Genomic DNA, 16,488 nt, shown 5'->3' with positions numbered 1-16,488 from the left:
GAGTGCAGAGAAAATAAAAAAATTGTGCTGGTTATAACACAACATGGAGGGGATCTTGCTTTATTTGAGAGTGTTATGGCATCTACTATGTGGTGGGTGCCAGCTGTGAAAGAATTCCTTGGTGTTATGCACAGTAACCCTTCCTGCATGCTCACAAGACAAATCCTCCACATACTGGACCTGCATCTTTGGATCACGACCCATATGTCAATGTTGCAAATGGTTTGGATTGTTTTCCAAACCCTAGGCTTGAGGACAAGCCTGTTTCAAGACGGTGGTATTGATAGAGAACGGGTCAAATATTAACATAGGGCAAACATGGAGGGACCTGGTTGTAATGTTTATTACTTTATGTTTTACACGTCACTCTAGAATCATCCTTTGTTAGGTTAAATAGCATGAGTCATAGCAGTAGTGGGATTCATTCAGTATTTTGCATTTGTATTTTGAGTCTTCGGCATTAGCTTGGGCAGGAGGTCATCTCTTTGAGATCCTCTCTGATTTAGGTCATAAAGGACAATCATTTGATTAACTTCTCTAAATTGTTATTCTCTTATTTCCACGTGAAGTTCATAGTAATCAAGCATTCAATTTCTGTTCTTCATTATTGTGTTATCGATTCCTATCACACGACCAAGCTCACTTAACAAGTTAACATGAGGAACACAGCCAATGAGTGGCATAGCAGCTTGACAAGTCCATTATTACAAGGCAATAATCCTACCAATGAAAAAGGAACAACATTGTCTCAACCAATTGAAGGCTTGTTTCTTTTCTATAAAAATCCTCAAGATTTAATTCAAGGTCCACTGGTAGTGACCTCATTGATCGATTAGATATTAGATAACTTGAAAGAGATCTACTAGCACGTCTTGCAAATGCACCGCAAGGCCCATCATTTAGTTTAATTAGTGATGCCATCATAGTTGTGAACTCATGACTCAAAAATGTAAATTTTCTACCCGTGACCCAACTTGTAAGAGCCACGGTATTACAATATATACATCATACACATATAAAGAAATAATATTTTGGGAAATTATATATATGAGTAGTAACTGGAATGTACAAAGCTGGAAGTGTTAGGCTTGAATATAAATATCGAGAAGTGATGGGCTTAAATATAAAATATAGAAACGCCAATTTGACTTCAAAGCTTGGATATCCTATGAAAAAATTTAAGGTTTTCTAGAGAAGTTGTTGAGAAAGGTGACAAGCCAACTGGAAACACACTTTTAAATGGATATAGTTTGAAGGTGAGGGAGAGAGATGCCAACTAAGGGGCTGAATATATAGGGATGCCTAGTCGAATATAGTTAGAGGTTGTTTCTTTTCTAGAATTAATAAAATGTCTGAATAGGAATAAATGACGATTATACCCTCTTTTATAAAATTTATGTTTAAAATAAAATAACTTATCAATTTAATAATAGTCAAATATATGATTATAAAAAATAAAAAATAAAAAAAAAATAAAACACACACACACACTATAGAATAATGAATTATGTCTTCACGGTTCTATTTTAAAGTATTTAAATAATAAATGGTTTCATATTTAAAAATAATACAAAATAAAGGCATAATCTCATATCTATCATTGTTATCTGGAAAATGAAGATCTAAATCTATAAAGTATCCATATCTTCACTTAGCATGTTGAGTCATGATTTATATATTAAGTAAAAAAGTAACATTCATATATCTGAATCTATTAAGTTTGGTTCATGTTAAATCCATTGTCAAAAAGAAACGGCCACTAAGCAATGAGAAGCTAGAGGTACAGGGGAGATTTTGGATGCTATACGCCATTTCTATCCACCTTGAGGACAAGGTTTTAGATAAGGGTAATGTGGGAAATCAGCAAAATAAAAGAGCATCTTCTTAGTGCAGGGGTAATTTAGATATTTTACCTTGTTTTAGTTTGTTACACACCGTACTTATAGGAGGTACAGGGGGTGAGAGAAGGGATCTTTTGTAAAAATCTGGTAATTCTACCATTGGGAGAGGCTAGGCTCTTGAATCCCTAGCAAATCATTAGGGTTACCTTGTTCATTTTGGTGTATTTTGAGTATTAATCGGTACATTGAAGCTTTTATTGATTTGTTCCTGTTTTTCTGATTTCAACTTATTAGTCAGTTTATAGCATAGAATGTTAATATGATTTACCAGAGGAAAGTAACAAATGCAAAGGGGAGAGAAGTTGTCTAAGTTGAAGGAGTGATTGTGCTAGCTAAACTTGGAAAACCAAGTTCTCATATCAAAGATGTCCTCGAGGAATCTGTGAAGACAGAATTAAACTAGACTAGCCAGCATTTCCCAATCCTTCCTTCTGAAATATGGTAACTCAAGACTCAGAAACGGTGAATAACTATAGCTGTTTCTATAGAAGAGAGAAAACATATAACCATAGAATGAAGAGATATTGTAAAATCATAAATGTGAAACAGTAGAATCTAAGAAATAGGCCATGGAATGTAACAGATCCAAATCTGAACCACAAACATAGGACTTGAGTAAAAGGAAATTTGACCAAATGTATTGAGGTTTTCTCCTCCATGGTGCAAGAGATAAATTCAGATATACCTAGTCATAGCGGGAAGGGTCATATGCTCCCTTTGAAAACGAGGTCCAGACTTTTTTTTTTATCTCGACCACGGTATTTTCCAAAGATATAAGGAATATGAATATGATTACTAACTTAAAATCAACACTCTTCAAGATTTGTGTTGCTTGTTACAAAGTTTATCCCTAAGAATTTTATAATGAAAGGAAATCACGACATACCACCATGGTGAGCATAGCATCAGATGGCTGGAAGCTGTTAGGACCTTCTTCCCAGAGATACCCATCCCTTTCAACCGTTGAGATATTGCCCCCGACTCTGTCTCGTGCCTCGGTGACAATCAGATCCGGAGAGACAGCAGCGTGTTTCGTCGCTAGGGCCTGCGCAATGCAAAGGCCGCTAATGCCGGCGCCCACAATGACACAGTCCAGCAATGACTGGGCGTTGGACTCATTTGAAATAGGAGGAGTAATTGGGGAATCCTTGGCAATTGAGCAGCGGAACCTCCACCTATTGCATTTGCGATGCGCCGGAGCATAGGTGATGAGGTTCCTAGGATTCTTTGACGTCAACGACCCTCCGGAAACAGGTAGCGGAAGGGACGACCAACTACGGGAACCAACGTCTGTGAGAGATGTCATCTTATCTGCTTCTCTTCTAAATCTGTAATTTCATTCTCCGGGTTTACAAGTCCTGCCGATTTTGCCAAAAAATAAATAAATAATTACGTATTTTTATTTTCAGTGATTTACAAGTTTTAACTTTTTAATTTTTAATTTTATTTAATTTAGAGTAAATGACAAAAATCGTCCTTGTGTTTATGTGAAAATCAAGAATTGGATCATTAAAAAGTTGTTGATTTCATCCCATGGTTTCAATTTGTTTTGATTCAGATCCCCATCATTGGGGTCGTTTATTTTTTTGTTAAATAAACATAAAGTTACTAATTTACCCTTAACTTATATTGGTTATTTTAAAATTGGTATGATATGCTCTCCATCTTTGATCATTTGGTGACCCACCCAGTCTCCCTCTTCTTCCCGTCCATACCCTTCTCTAGGAACCTCATCGCAGCAACACGTCCACTCCATTGACCTCCCATCACTTTCTCAAAGAGGGAAAAGACTAATATGTCATTCCAAAGTCCATGGAAAACGAGACCAAAGAGTTGTAACACCTATTTTAGCTAAATGGTTCATTTATGTTGTTGGTTCAATTAAAGATGTAAAATCATGGATTTTAAGATGATCACGACATAAGGAAGGAGGCCTCACAACATGACCATCGATGCAGAAGCGCGCACTCATCTTTGTGGGTCACGACGTGACAAGTAAGTGGTCACGACGTGACGTCTACCTAGGGATTAACCTGTAACATCCGGTTTCGAGAAGTTTCTTATTTCAGGATTGTGGACAATAAATGGATCAAGTAAAGGCCTTGGGCTTCAAGGGAATATGGTTTAGAATCTATTGGATGTTGATAATATTGGTTATGTGATCTAAGCCTTGGTTTTGTGTTTTAGAGTCAAAGGAGAAAGTGGGAAAAGTGATGTTTCAGGCTTCCTTTATGGATAATGGTTTTTAGTCAGCATGTGCTAAGCCAAAATTAACTCGATAGAAGTGTAGGGCTCGTCAATACCTTTCCGTGGATATAAAGATCGCCGAAAACGAGGTTGAAACGAAAAATTTATGATTGTTTGAAGCTTAAATGGATTTGGGCGAAAACCGTCACCATGGAGTGGTGAGACGGAACCGTGAGGTGGTGGTCACCACTGAGTGGTGAGACGGAACCACGAGGTGGTGGTCACCACGGAGTGGTGAGTAACACCCTGCTCCTGAGTATCACTTAATGAAAGAAGGGAACGGAATTGAGAGGATTTGGAAGGAAAGAAGAGAAGTTTGGGTGCTCCCGAGTATTTTTTTTTGAAGAGAAGAGATGAAGAGAGCAGATTTGGGAGGATTTGTATCGTTCCAAACTTTCCTCCCAAAATGGGCGGAATTGGAGAGAAAGAAAACGGCTGGAAGATAAAAAGGTAGATTATGACGAAAATACCCTTTAGCCTAACAATAAAAAGATATGCTCACTAATTCTACTAATCGATTAGCTTCTGCCTCGTCTTCTTCTCTGTTACAAACACCAGGTACCCAATTTCTTCTTCAACTGTTTTTTTTTTTTTTTTTTGATATCCTTCTGTATTCTACCTGATTAGGCTTCTGCCTTATGTTTGTTGCCCAATTTCTTCTTATTTGTGTTACGGATTCTGCTTCTGTTATGACTTCTGCCATTTTTTTTTGTTAGACTATGTATCTGTGTTGTATTATAGCACTAATTAATCCCATCAAACTGCTTACAAATTTTTTTTATCAATGGGACAAAAAATTGTAATATTTTGTCCCTCCTAAAAATTGTAATATTTTGTCCATCTTTTGTTTATAATAGCAGAGAATTTTACCTGTAACAGGTAATACCCTTAACTTGAATTGTTCAAACTGCTTAAAGATAATATAGAGTTAATAGGTTATAAACTAACCCATCTGTAGGGACATTTGCAATACTCAGTTTCACAGTATATAAAGGATGTCCCATGGTTACCCAGAATCTGCATATAAAGTTTTTAAAAAATTAAACAAGGTTTTAAACAGAAGATGAGTTATATAGTTTGTATCTATTACATGGATTTTAAGAAAAAATATATATAATTTTATGGAGTAAACTTATGGATCTGCATGTCTAAGTCTACAAATTTCACAAACAATATGCTGCCACAGGTTGCATTTTTTTATCTTCACACAAAGATGAAAAAGTGAAATTTTCAAGATTATTAGCATATAGAGATTCTCGTTTTAGAAAAAGAAAGAAAAATTGTTTTTTGAAGCTAATTACATGTTATTTTTATCAAAATGACTGTTTTGCCCCTAGATTACATTTAACTTTTATAACAAAAAAAGTTTATTAATTATAATTAATAAATCAACTCTTTATAATTACATGTTATTTTTATCAAAATGACTGTTTTGCCCCTAGATTACATTTAACTTTTATAACAAAAAAAGTTTATTAATTATAATTAATAAATCAACTCTTTATAATTACATGTTATTTTTATCAAAACGGCTGTTTTGCCCCTAGATTACATTTAACTTTTATAACAAAAAAAGTTTATTAATTATAATTAATAAATCAACTCTTTATAATTACATGTTATTTTTATCAAAACGGCTATTTTGCCCCTAGATTACATTTAACTTTTATAACAAAAAAAGTTTATTAATTATAATTAATAAATCAACTCTTTATAATTACATGTTATTTTTATCAAAACGGCTGTTTTGCCCCTAGATTACATTTAACTTTTATAACAAAAAAAGTTTATTAATTATAATTAATAAATCAACTCTTTATAATTACATGTTATTTTTATCAAAACGGCTGTTTTGCCCCTAGATTACATTTAACTTTTATAACAAAAAAAGTTTATTAATTATAATTAATAAATCAACTCTTTATAATTACATGTTATTTTTATCAATGTTGTTTAAATTTAACTTAAACTATTTGATCATGTATCAGAAAAAAGGATTAGTTCATATTTAGTCCTTATGGATGCTCCGGTACTCAACCCTGCTCATGCTTTAAGAGCCCGACAATTGCAAGTCGTTAACTTGATTTGCTTGTTGTTGACTTTTATTACACAACGTAATATGGCCAACAAAAATCGGGTTAGATTACCCACTAGAAAAGTTATTTTAGAAAGACAAGGTGTACGGGAAGAGTTGCTCCACAATCTTTTAGAAGGTGGTCAATGTCGTGACCTTATTCGTATGAGTGAAAACGCTTTTAGGAGATTGTGTGAAATCTTACAAACTGTAGGTGGTCTACGACGTACGCAACGCATGTCCGTTGAGGAACATGTTGCTAGATTTTTGCATATTGTAAGTAATGATTTGCGAACTCGGTTTACCTCGTGGATGTATCGTCGCTCTAGATCAACAACGAGTAGGTGCTTCCATAGAGTATTACGATCAATTATAGCAATAGAAGGTCTTTATATTCATCAACCTACAGGTGATGTTGTCCCGAGAGAAATTCAAGAAAGTACAAGATTTTATCCTTTTTTCAAGGATTGTATAGGGGCAATAGATGGGACACATGTTCGTGTCCATGTGCCTAATAGAGATGCCCCTAGATACCGTGGTCGTAAGGGATACCCGACAATAAATGTATTAGCTGCTTGTACATTTGATTTGAAGTTTACGTATGTGTTAACGGGTTGGGAGGGTACTGCATCAGACTCGAGAATAATAAAGAACGCATTTACTAGAAATGATAAACTGATAATTCCATCAGGTAATTTATTAAACCAATGTAATTTCAATATCTAATATTTTTCAATAATATTGATTAAGCTCTTTATAGGTAAATACTGTTTAGTAGATGGGGGTTTGCCTCATACGAATAAACTAATGGCGCCATATAGAGGTGTTAGATATCATTTAAAAGAGTACTCCATGCGTGGTCCACAAAATTCTAAAGAGTTGTTTAATCTTCGTCATGCTTCTTTACGTAACACCATTGAGCGAGCTTTTGGTGTCCTTAAAAGAAGGTTTCCTATCATTTGAAGTACAACGGAACCATTTTACTCTTGTGAAACACAATCTGCCATATTTTTGGCATGTTGTATTCTACACAACTTTTTATTAGATGAAGACCGCGACATAAATCTTGAAGATGAGGTGATGCAAGAGATCTTAAACGGACCACAAGAGCAAGATCGTCGTAATTCAACAGAAACAAATGAGGCTAATAGAATGGCAGAGCAACTAAGGAATTCAATTGCAAATGAAATGTGGGCAAATTATTTGACACATTCAAACAATTAAATTAATATGTAAAACAAGTTTCATTTTGATACATTTTGTTTACAATTTCACATTGTATTGATGATTGGTTTTTGAGATTAATTATGTTATTTACCCTTCATATTTTTTATTAGTATTATCCTTCATATTGTGGTCTAACAATGTACCATTCTTTAATTTTTATTCCTATGTGCAAAGTAATCATGATCAAACAGGAAGCTGGTGGTAGTGAAAAGGAACAAGTTAAATGGTCAGAAATAATGGATTATGCGTACATCCAAGCGATGATTAAACAACAAGAGACAGTCAATAGGGTGAATGGTAGTTTCACACCAACTGCATATGCTCAAATGGTTGAGGAATTGAACACAAACCATCAAATGGATATTACCAAAAGTCATTTGAAGAATCGCTACAAAACCTTAAAAAAACATTTTTCGCAATGGTACGATGTGTTTAGGGGAATTTCAATGAGTGGGTTCTCTTGGAATTCGTCTACTCAACTAATAGAAGCGGAGGAAGAAGTATGGGATAATTTAATAAAAGTAATTGTTCCTTTTATGTCTATGTTATTTTTTTAAAATATTTTATGTTATCGTTTGCAATACTAATTATTTTTGTATTGTTATACAGTCAAAACCTGAGGCTGTGTCGTTAAAGACAAAAAAGATTGCATACTTCGATGAGATGTTGATGTTATTTGCAAGGGATAGGGCATCTGGTGCACATGCTGAGACAGCGAAAGAAAGAAATGCCCGATTAAATAAAAATGAAAATATTCAAGTTGAAACAATTAAAGAAGTTGATGACATGTTAGCTAACAATGAAATTCATTTGGAGAACGAATATGTTGATCTTGATGATAACATTCAGGATGTTATTCCACCTCCTTTTTCACAAGAACAGTCTTCATGTGCAAAGAAGTGTAAGAGTAAAAAGAGGAAATTTGAAGACGACGACGAAGAAGAAGATATTAACTCAAAGATAATGAAATCGGTTGATAATGTGGCTGGTGCTATCAGGGAGGGTAATATAATTTTTGAAAGAGCTTATCCTCGGGAATATACAGGGGAAGAAATTTATAGAGAATTGGAGTTGGTGGGTTTGGAACCCCATGAATTACCGAGGGCTCTAAATTTTTTGGCAACAAATCAAGCAAAAGCTAGGACATTGTTCAGTTGTCCCCTTCAGATACGGATGGGTGTCCTCAAAGATATGATGGGTGCACGTGATTAAATAACCTTGGGTGATTGTTACTGGATTGATCTAATGCGTTTATGATTTTGGTTTTTTTTATTTTTTTTGAGTTGTTTGTGGTTTTCGTTTTGCATCTTGAAAACAATTGAATAACATGCGGTTTCCCTTTTTACAATTTACTTTATGTTAAAATAAAATTGTTTTGTTAATGTTTTAAGTAGAGGGGAGGAAGGGAGAGTTGGTTTTTTTGGGGTAGGGGGTACGGTAGAATGAATGTGGGGATGTAAAGACTTAATATTTACTCAAAAACATAAAAGGGTATAATTGTCTTTTTTTACTTTCTTTTCTTTCCTTTAATGAACTCGGGAGCACCTAAAATGAATACTCTCTTTTCCTTTCTTTTGAACTCGGGAGCACTGAATACTTTATTATTTCCGTTCCCTTCCTTTTCCTTTCTCTCCTTGTTCTTCCTTTCTTTTCTTTTCTTTCCTTTAGTGAACTCGGGAGCAGGGTGTAAGGACCACAAGGTGGTGCTCACCACGGAGTGGTGAGTCGAGACCATGAGGTGGTGATCTGTCAGGCCCAAGCCCATGATTTTAGGATTTTCAACGTATTTAAGCTTAATGTTCCGCATTTTTTGGCATTTTAACAACCTCCACCACCTCTAAGACCCCTTGGGAGAAACCCTAGCCTCCACCTTCAAGATTTGAGCCCCTCGCCTCTCCTCTTTTAGATGTTTTTTATGATATTTTGATGAAGCACAAAGATTTAAGGAAGTTCTTTTGGTTGCAAGGAATGATGTTTCAAGCTTGGATCCATCAAAGACACAACATTTATAGATTATTGTAAGTATAAAGTTCTAATCTTGCTCTTTAGTTCTTTAGATCTCTTTATATGTGGTTTTTGGCACTTTTGGTCCATTTATGAGTGATCATGGAGTTGAGTGGACTCCAACACCTTTTGATCAGTTTGGAATGTTTCTTAGACCTCATGGACTAGGAAAGTTATGATATTTTGCCTCTCCTTGTAGATATGCAAGTTATCTTGGTCCTTTAGGTAATTTTGGTGCAATGAAGTTTAGATCTTGAAGGATTGTGGCGTTATTATGGATAAAGTTAGAAACTTTATCCATCTAGACATCTTGTTGATTCAGGTCTGTAAGTGGAAGACTTTGACTTATTTGATTTAGTTGAGAAAGATGCATTTTGGGTCCCTTTAAGATTTAAAGTCTAGGTCTTGGTGGTTTGGACCATCTTAATGGATAAAGTTGGAAACTTTATCCATTATGAAGCCATTATGAATCAGATCTGATGTTTTAGCTTTGGTCCTTATGAATTAAGCTATTTTTTGAAGAAAAGCCTTTCAGACCAAGGACCACGGCATGTCCAAAGAAGGCCACAACATGGTGGCGGGACTTATCGTGTTTGTTTTGTCTGGACATCCCCATGGCATGGTGGCATGTCTGTCACAGCATGGTAGCATATTTTGATCGGGATTGAATTGAGTGGCCACGACATGACCATGGGTTGGCCATGACGTAGGTATCAATTAGATTGACTTTGACCGTTGGCTTTTTGACCAATTGACTTTTGGTCAACCTTGGGTAGGAGTATTTGACTAAGGTTTGGTATCAGTTTGGCTTTAGGAAGCTTAGGTTGGTTGATTTGTTACTAAGGTGGTTGTAAGCTTCTGTTGGGTAGTTCAGGTGAGTCTCCTCACAGTACCTGTGGGTCGAAGGCAACAATGTCATCCCACTAGGATCTATATATGCTAGTTGTATTTTTGACTATTGCATGGTACGATTGATGTTATGTGATTATAGGTGTTGCATGCTCGGGTTGAAATAAACCCCAGGGCAGGACCCACTATTGCGTTCGGGTTGAAATATACCACAAGGGAGGGCCCATATTTGTTTATTAGGTTGAAATATACCCCAAGGTGGGGCCCACTATGGCATGATCGAGTTGAAACATACCCCAGGGCGTGGCCCATTGATTTGTATGACTTGTGGTATTTTGAGTAACTCGCTCAACTTTGTGTTTACAGTTTATGTTTAAAATGTTTTTAGGTACTTATGGTTTCAAAAGGGCCAGTGCCCGACTTGATCGTACTGCATCCACTAGAGATTATTCCGCAAGGATTGTTTATGATTTTACTCTGATGTTTTGAGAATACTTTTACTCTGGTCATATTTTGGAATAATGAATGAGTGGTTTTAACTTAATAAAAATGTGAAAAAAAAACGTCTTGGTATTTTTTAGATTTTACAAGCTGGTATCAGTTCTTTGGTTTGAGGGATTCGGGCACACTCTCAGGTGCGTCTGAACTCAAACTAAGGATTTATAAAATCTTTCAAAAAGAAAAATGATTTTCTAAAAAGGTTTTTAAGAAAAAAGGGTGTGATGCATGCAATCAGTCGAGCTCAAGTAAATATTTCCCAAAATACTCATACATGTGTTATACTTATTGTTTTGGTATGATTATATGCGAATTGCATGCTAGATTTGTTGGGTTTTGATACGAAATATAAGTTTGTTTTTCACAAAAACCGACAACGGAATACTTTAAAAATAACAAGTTTATTTTTAGTTCATAACAAAACTAAACCATCATTGATCCATTTATAGAGGTTAAAATGAAATAAAAACAACCATAGAATGTTTTAGAGATAACCTTTGAAGCCTTTGAACCCACTTGGTTTTGGGGTGTTGATGAAGATAGCAAAAATCAAAGAATTTGATTTCTCTACAAGTATCCACTATCAAGAGTAAGGCACTTGGAATGCTGGTTCATTCTTGTATTCTTGAGTGTCTTAACCCTTTAAGTGCTTAACTCAAATAAGCACTAAAGGAGACAACTCAATAAGGCTTCTAAACTACCAAAGTAAAGCACTAAACTTCAAAAGAAGTGAGCGCTTCATGCTCACTATTTTTAGAGAGAAAGAAGGGAAGAAAAGAGTGATTTTTCTTGGACAAAATGCAAGCTTCATGCATCTCTTATATAATCCATGAAAGGTAAGGCCTAACCATTAAAATACTCTAAAGTATTTATAGCCTTTAGAAGCATGGGAGACAAAGCAATGAGGTTGAAAAGCAACCCCCATATTTTAATATTTTTGGCCATACCTCTTGAAAAGAGTAGGATTCTTTATTTTTTATAAACTCCAAGTTTATAAAATATAAACTTTGTCTTTAGGTAAAATACAAAAGAATCCAACTAGTCCAAAATATTTTGCATGACTTATTAATTCATACCATATGAAAAATAACTAGTTATACTCTCTTATAATTATTATTTTCATAAAACAATAATTATTCCCTAATTAAAATACAAGAATCGATATTATTTATTAATAATCATATTAATAATAAATATACAAAATGCGTCAACTTGATAAAGGTGTGACCCTATAGGATCATATATTATTAACAATATCACTCCATAATGATTATTGGTCATATAGATCCAACAATCTCTCACTTGCACAAGATTCATTATAGACTCACATAGATAGTAGTTGACGTCTATGTAACATCCGGAATCTAGAAGGTCAATTATGGAAATAAATTCCCTTTTTAGGGGCAAACTCATCGAGTTTATGGCACAAGCTCGACATGTTGGAAGCTTTTGGGACGCGTGTTTTTGAGGACCAACTCGTCGAGTTGGTATGGGGAAACTCGACGAGTTGGACGTTGTTTGAGAAAACCCTAATTTTAGGGTTTTGCACCCTATTTAAAGACCTTAACTCCCTTTGTTGGCCTCCTTACCAGCCTCCTTGTCCAGAAAACCCTAATTATGTGTATTATCCTTCAAGGTGTAGTGTGTGAGCTTGTGGTGAGCTTGGAGGGTTGGTTTTTGGTGTTCTTTGGAAAGAGTTTGAAGAATGAAGGTGCTTAGTTTGGAAGGAAGGCTTTAGATCCAGAAACTCTCCATTTGTTGCAGTCCTTGCAACATCCCATTTTTCAAGTAGCTTCAAATTCATCCCTCGGATTTGAATTCTGTCACTTTGGGCCCCTAGGTTTGGATGGAAGTGGAAAGAAAGGACCAAGCTTGAAAGGGTGGCAAATGGGTGAGTATGCCCAGCATAGAAGGTCGAGTGGTCGCGGGTGTTGGAGGCGTACGCCCATCATACGCTAAGTAGCACAAAACCTTAATTTTAGGGTCCAACACTATATAAAGAACATGAGGACTTGACCCCTAGCCCCTTATCAGCCTCCCCGACCTCAAAAAAACCCTAGAACTTCTCATCCTTTCATTCTTGAGTGATCTTGATCTTAAGAGGGCATCTTGGTGATTTTTAAGCTTAGAAGAGGAAAGAAGAAGTTGGCAAGGAAGGACTTGGGGAGTTGGAGCTCATAGATCTGATTAGCATCATCATTTGAGACTCTTTGGAGGTATAAAGTTCATAACTTTCCTCAAGAATGCTTAGATCTAGTGTAGCTTGATTTTGAAGTCATCTTGGTCCCAAGTATGGAACTTTATGGTTCAAATCCGATTTCTGAACTTAGAGTTGCCACTTTTAGTTTAAAATGAGTCCCTAAGGTAGAAAGTTGCCATCTTGAAATGCCTTATTGGATTCATGCATGAGTTAAGATCATTTCTATGAGAATAGAATGCTATTTTGGAGTTTGGGCTTATTAGGGTCATGTAGAGTCACCAAGTCAATGACTTTATGGATTAAGACGTTGAAAAGGACTTGGATCTGTAATTTTAGCTTCTGGATTGGGGTATTAAGAACTTAATGGGAAAGTGACTTAACAGGGGAGTACGCTGATTGTACATGCAGGTACGCCCAACGTACTCACCATTTAGCTAGTACGCCCAGCTTACATAAGAGTACGCCCAGCGTACTCATCATATATGGGCCTTGCGAGTTTTGGGCCTCGGTTTGAGCCATGTAGGGTATTTTGGTTCTTTGGGCCTTGGTGGGCCATCAAAAGTCAGATAATGTGGGCCTAGAAGATGTTTGGGCTTTGGGTAAGGCCCATTATGGGGTTTGGGCTTAATTTAGCAAATTAGGCCATTATTGGGCCACTAGTGGGCTTGGAAAGCCTATCTGGTGTTGGGCTTTGTTTTGGTATTGGGCCTTGGTCCCAAATTAAAGAAAAGACAAAATGGAATATATGGACCCCCCCTTAGTCTAGATTGACAGCCCATATGTTGACTCATAATTTGTTATTTTGGATAGTACGGGATTTTCAGTGAGACAGCACTTCGGGAGTCGATACTTCAGTTCAGACTGGCATTGCGAGGTGACTTATCCTCAGTACATCAACAGGGTCTAAGGCACCAAGGCCGACCCTTTATTGGATTTGTATCCGGGTATTTGCTTGATATGTTTATTGATCTGTTAGATCTACATCCTGGTAGTTAGGAATGTATTATGTTAGTGACCTAGTTTAGGTCGGTATCCTGGTATATAGGATGATGTTATGTTAGTGACCGGTTAGGTCGGAATCCTGGTTATAGGATGGTTGTTGTGTCAGTGATCTATTAGATCAATATGATTATTTGTTATATACATGCTAGCGTATGATATTTATGTGCACATGATTGTTTGATTGGTATGGGAATTGGGTTGAGGCGGGTCCTGCTTCGTTCTACAGGTCAACATACCCAAGGCGGACCGGATAGACAGCAGGCCCAGGAGGACACCTAGTCAGGCCGAAGGCCCGACGAGCGGTCCGGATAGGCTGAAGGCCCCGAGAGGGCGGTCCAGACGTGCCGAGGCTCGGAGAGTGAGCCAGACAGACTGAAGGCCCGGTGCGGGTGGTCTAGTCATACTGTAGACTCAGAGAGTGGACCAAGTGGACTGAAGACCCGGTGTGGGCGGACCAGTCACACTGTAGACTCGAGAAAATATGGCTATTTTGTTGCTTATATGTTTATATGATATGGTTATATCGGTATGAGGTTGGTATTTTGGGGGTAACTCACTAAGCCTTCGAGCTTACATTTATCGATTATTGTTTCATGTACAACGGATTATCGCGGGAAGGCGAAGGCTTGACCGTACACTTCCTTGCATTTTGATTGGATTTCTAGGATACTCTGATATAAACTGTTTTGAAAACCTTTTTGTAATAACTTTTAGTATTTGAAATGTTTTTAAAAACTTAAATTTTGGCATGAATTTTATGGATGTTACAGTCATTTTAAAGTATAAAGTCGGAACCTTGTGTTGTTATCTTCTAGATCTCTTTGTGGGATGTTTTAGTTTTATTTTTTGGTGTTTGGATGGGTTTGATGGGTTTTGGTCATAAGACATCCTATGTGCTCATACAAACCCTAATGCTTGGATCTAGGTTTCTCTATTGTACATGCTTTAAATCCAAGACTATAAACCCTAATTCTAGCATATGGAAATCAATATTAACATATAATTAGGTTTATGATATTACCTTGATTGTTATGTAGCAATAACAATCCCAATTCCTCCTTGAATTGACTTTGGAAGGCTTAGAGTCACAAGTGTCACTCCTCTAATGGCTCACAAACACCATAAGCAAGAGGATGAAGAGGAGAGAGGATGGAGGTTGCCCAAAATGTGTGAAAACCCTAGAAGGTTGCTTGTCCATGTTTTTGAGCCTTAAGGGTTCTATATATAGTGAGGCTATTAGGGTTATCTAACAAGGAAACCCTAATTTGGTTGCTTAAGCCCTAAGCAACCCATAGACTCCTTTAATCAAGCCCATGGATGATTTCCTTATGGGTTTCCCCATAGAATTCATCCACCCCTTGATTCAAGGCAATCCATGGCCCAAATTGCAATTATCCTATAATTACAATTCCAATCCCTTAAGTTTAACCTCTTTTAGTCACAAAACTAATTACCAATTAATTATTGACTAATATTAATTAAACAATATGATTTCTCCTTTAATATATTATTCTCATAATATATTAATAAATCATATTTAATCCTTTCTCTCCATAATTCATCCTATCAAGTTGCTTTGGTGAAGGCAACCCAAAAGGACCATGCACCATCGGGTCAAGTACATACCAAAATAGTTATGGACTTAGACACTAATCCAACAGTCTCCCACTTGGATAAGTCTAACAACTATTATGCGTATGACTTCGGATCCCGATCTGCAATCGTAGCTTTCCAAAGCCGCTGTCAACTCTGATCATATCAAATACGCGTGTCCTTAGATAATGGATCATATATTCCTCCATTCTAGATATCATATGAGATATGATTTCAAATCATTCTCTTTGTACTATATCTGGATTCCGATTTATGACGACTGACTAATTGAACAAATCAAATTAGCCCTAGCCCGGCCGAGCATTTACGTTTGTCATCACTAAACCATCGAGGGGCCCAAAGATATCGCTTTTATCCTACTTTGGATAAAAGGAACGGATAAACTTTGATACAATGCTTGCTTGCACTCACGCACCGAATCACACACAACAATATGTTTTATAACACCAAGTTACTAGTGCGTTTACATATTATCAATGTGCAACCGATTTGCAAGATACAACTCACACATCTCGGTTTCAAGAACATACGATGTTATCGTCTCACCAATCACTCGTGATACAATTCATGGAGTGATCCAAGTGAGCGTGGGTTTAATCCAATTCTCAAATCATATTCATAAGCACTCATGAACGTTGCAGCAAACATTTGCTTATGTCTAATACTTTCCTAGACAATCCACACACCAATTCACGACAGTCTTCATTCATATCTACTTCCATCATATGAACGACTGTGGCCCGTTTGAATAATTCGATTATTCTTAATAAACTCAATTATTCTGGAAGTCAAAACATGCAAATGTGAAACACAAGAATAATACTAATCTCATATGGCCTCAACCCTTTGAGCATAAATAAAACACCTTTTAT

General features: G+C 36.3%; 2 protein-coding genes across 10 annotated transcripts in view; one reads left to right on the top strand and one right to left on the bottom strand.

Annotated features, from left to right (window-relative positions):
- LOC145073024 (Flavin containing amine oxidoreductase family) overlaps positions 1–3,255 on the bottom strand; it is a 28,049-nt gene extending 24,794 nt beyond the window's left edge. For 8 of the 9 annotated variants that reach the window (XR_013691212.1, XR_013691214.1, XR_013691215.1 and 5 more), the window contains exon 1: positions 2,788–3,255. Coding sequence is in view for 5 of the 9 variants with exons in the window: in XM_079019572.1 (XP_078875698.1) it covers positions 2,788–3,207 (420 nt within the window). In the remaining 4 variants the exon portion in view is untranslated. The remainder of the gene's footprint in view (positions 1–2,787) is intronic. The other variant, XM_079019570.1, reaches the window with a different exon arrangement.
- Positions 3,256–7,586: 4,331 nt separating this feature from the next.
- On the top strand, positions 7,587–9,028 carry LOC145077041 (uncharacterized). The gene is made up of 2 exons (XM_079022821.1): positions 7,587–7,970; positions 8,059–9,028. The coding sequence occupies exons 1-2, from the start codon at positions 7,587–7,589 to the stop codon at positions 8,659–8,661; spliced, it is 987 nt and encodes a 328-aa protein (XP_078878947.1). The 3' UTR covers positions 8,662–9,028.
- Positions 9,029–16,488: the final 7,460 nt, after the last annotated feature.

This window comes from Lactuca serriola, chromosome 9 (genome assembly GCF_051521515.1).
Source record: "Lactuca serriola cultivar US96UC23 chromosome 9, Lser_US96UC23_V15, whole genome shotgun sequence".
NCBI lineage: Eukaryota > Viridiplantae > Streptophyta > Magnoliopsida > Asterales > Asteraceae > Lactuca > Lactuca serriola.
Note: the sequence above shows the minus strand (reverse complement) of the source record. Positions and strands in the feature narration are given on the sequence as shown.

Excerpts from the sequence above, each read along its gene's own strand:
- LOC145077041 (XM_079022821.1), top strand. The coding sequence starts at position 7,587 with ATGTACCATTCTTTAATTTTTATTCCTATGTGCAAAGTAATCATGATC. Across the intron at positions 7,971-8,058 it reads TATGGGATAATTTAATAAAA|TCAAAACCTGAGGCTGTGTC; the intron begins GTAATTGTTCCT and ends ATTGTTATACAG.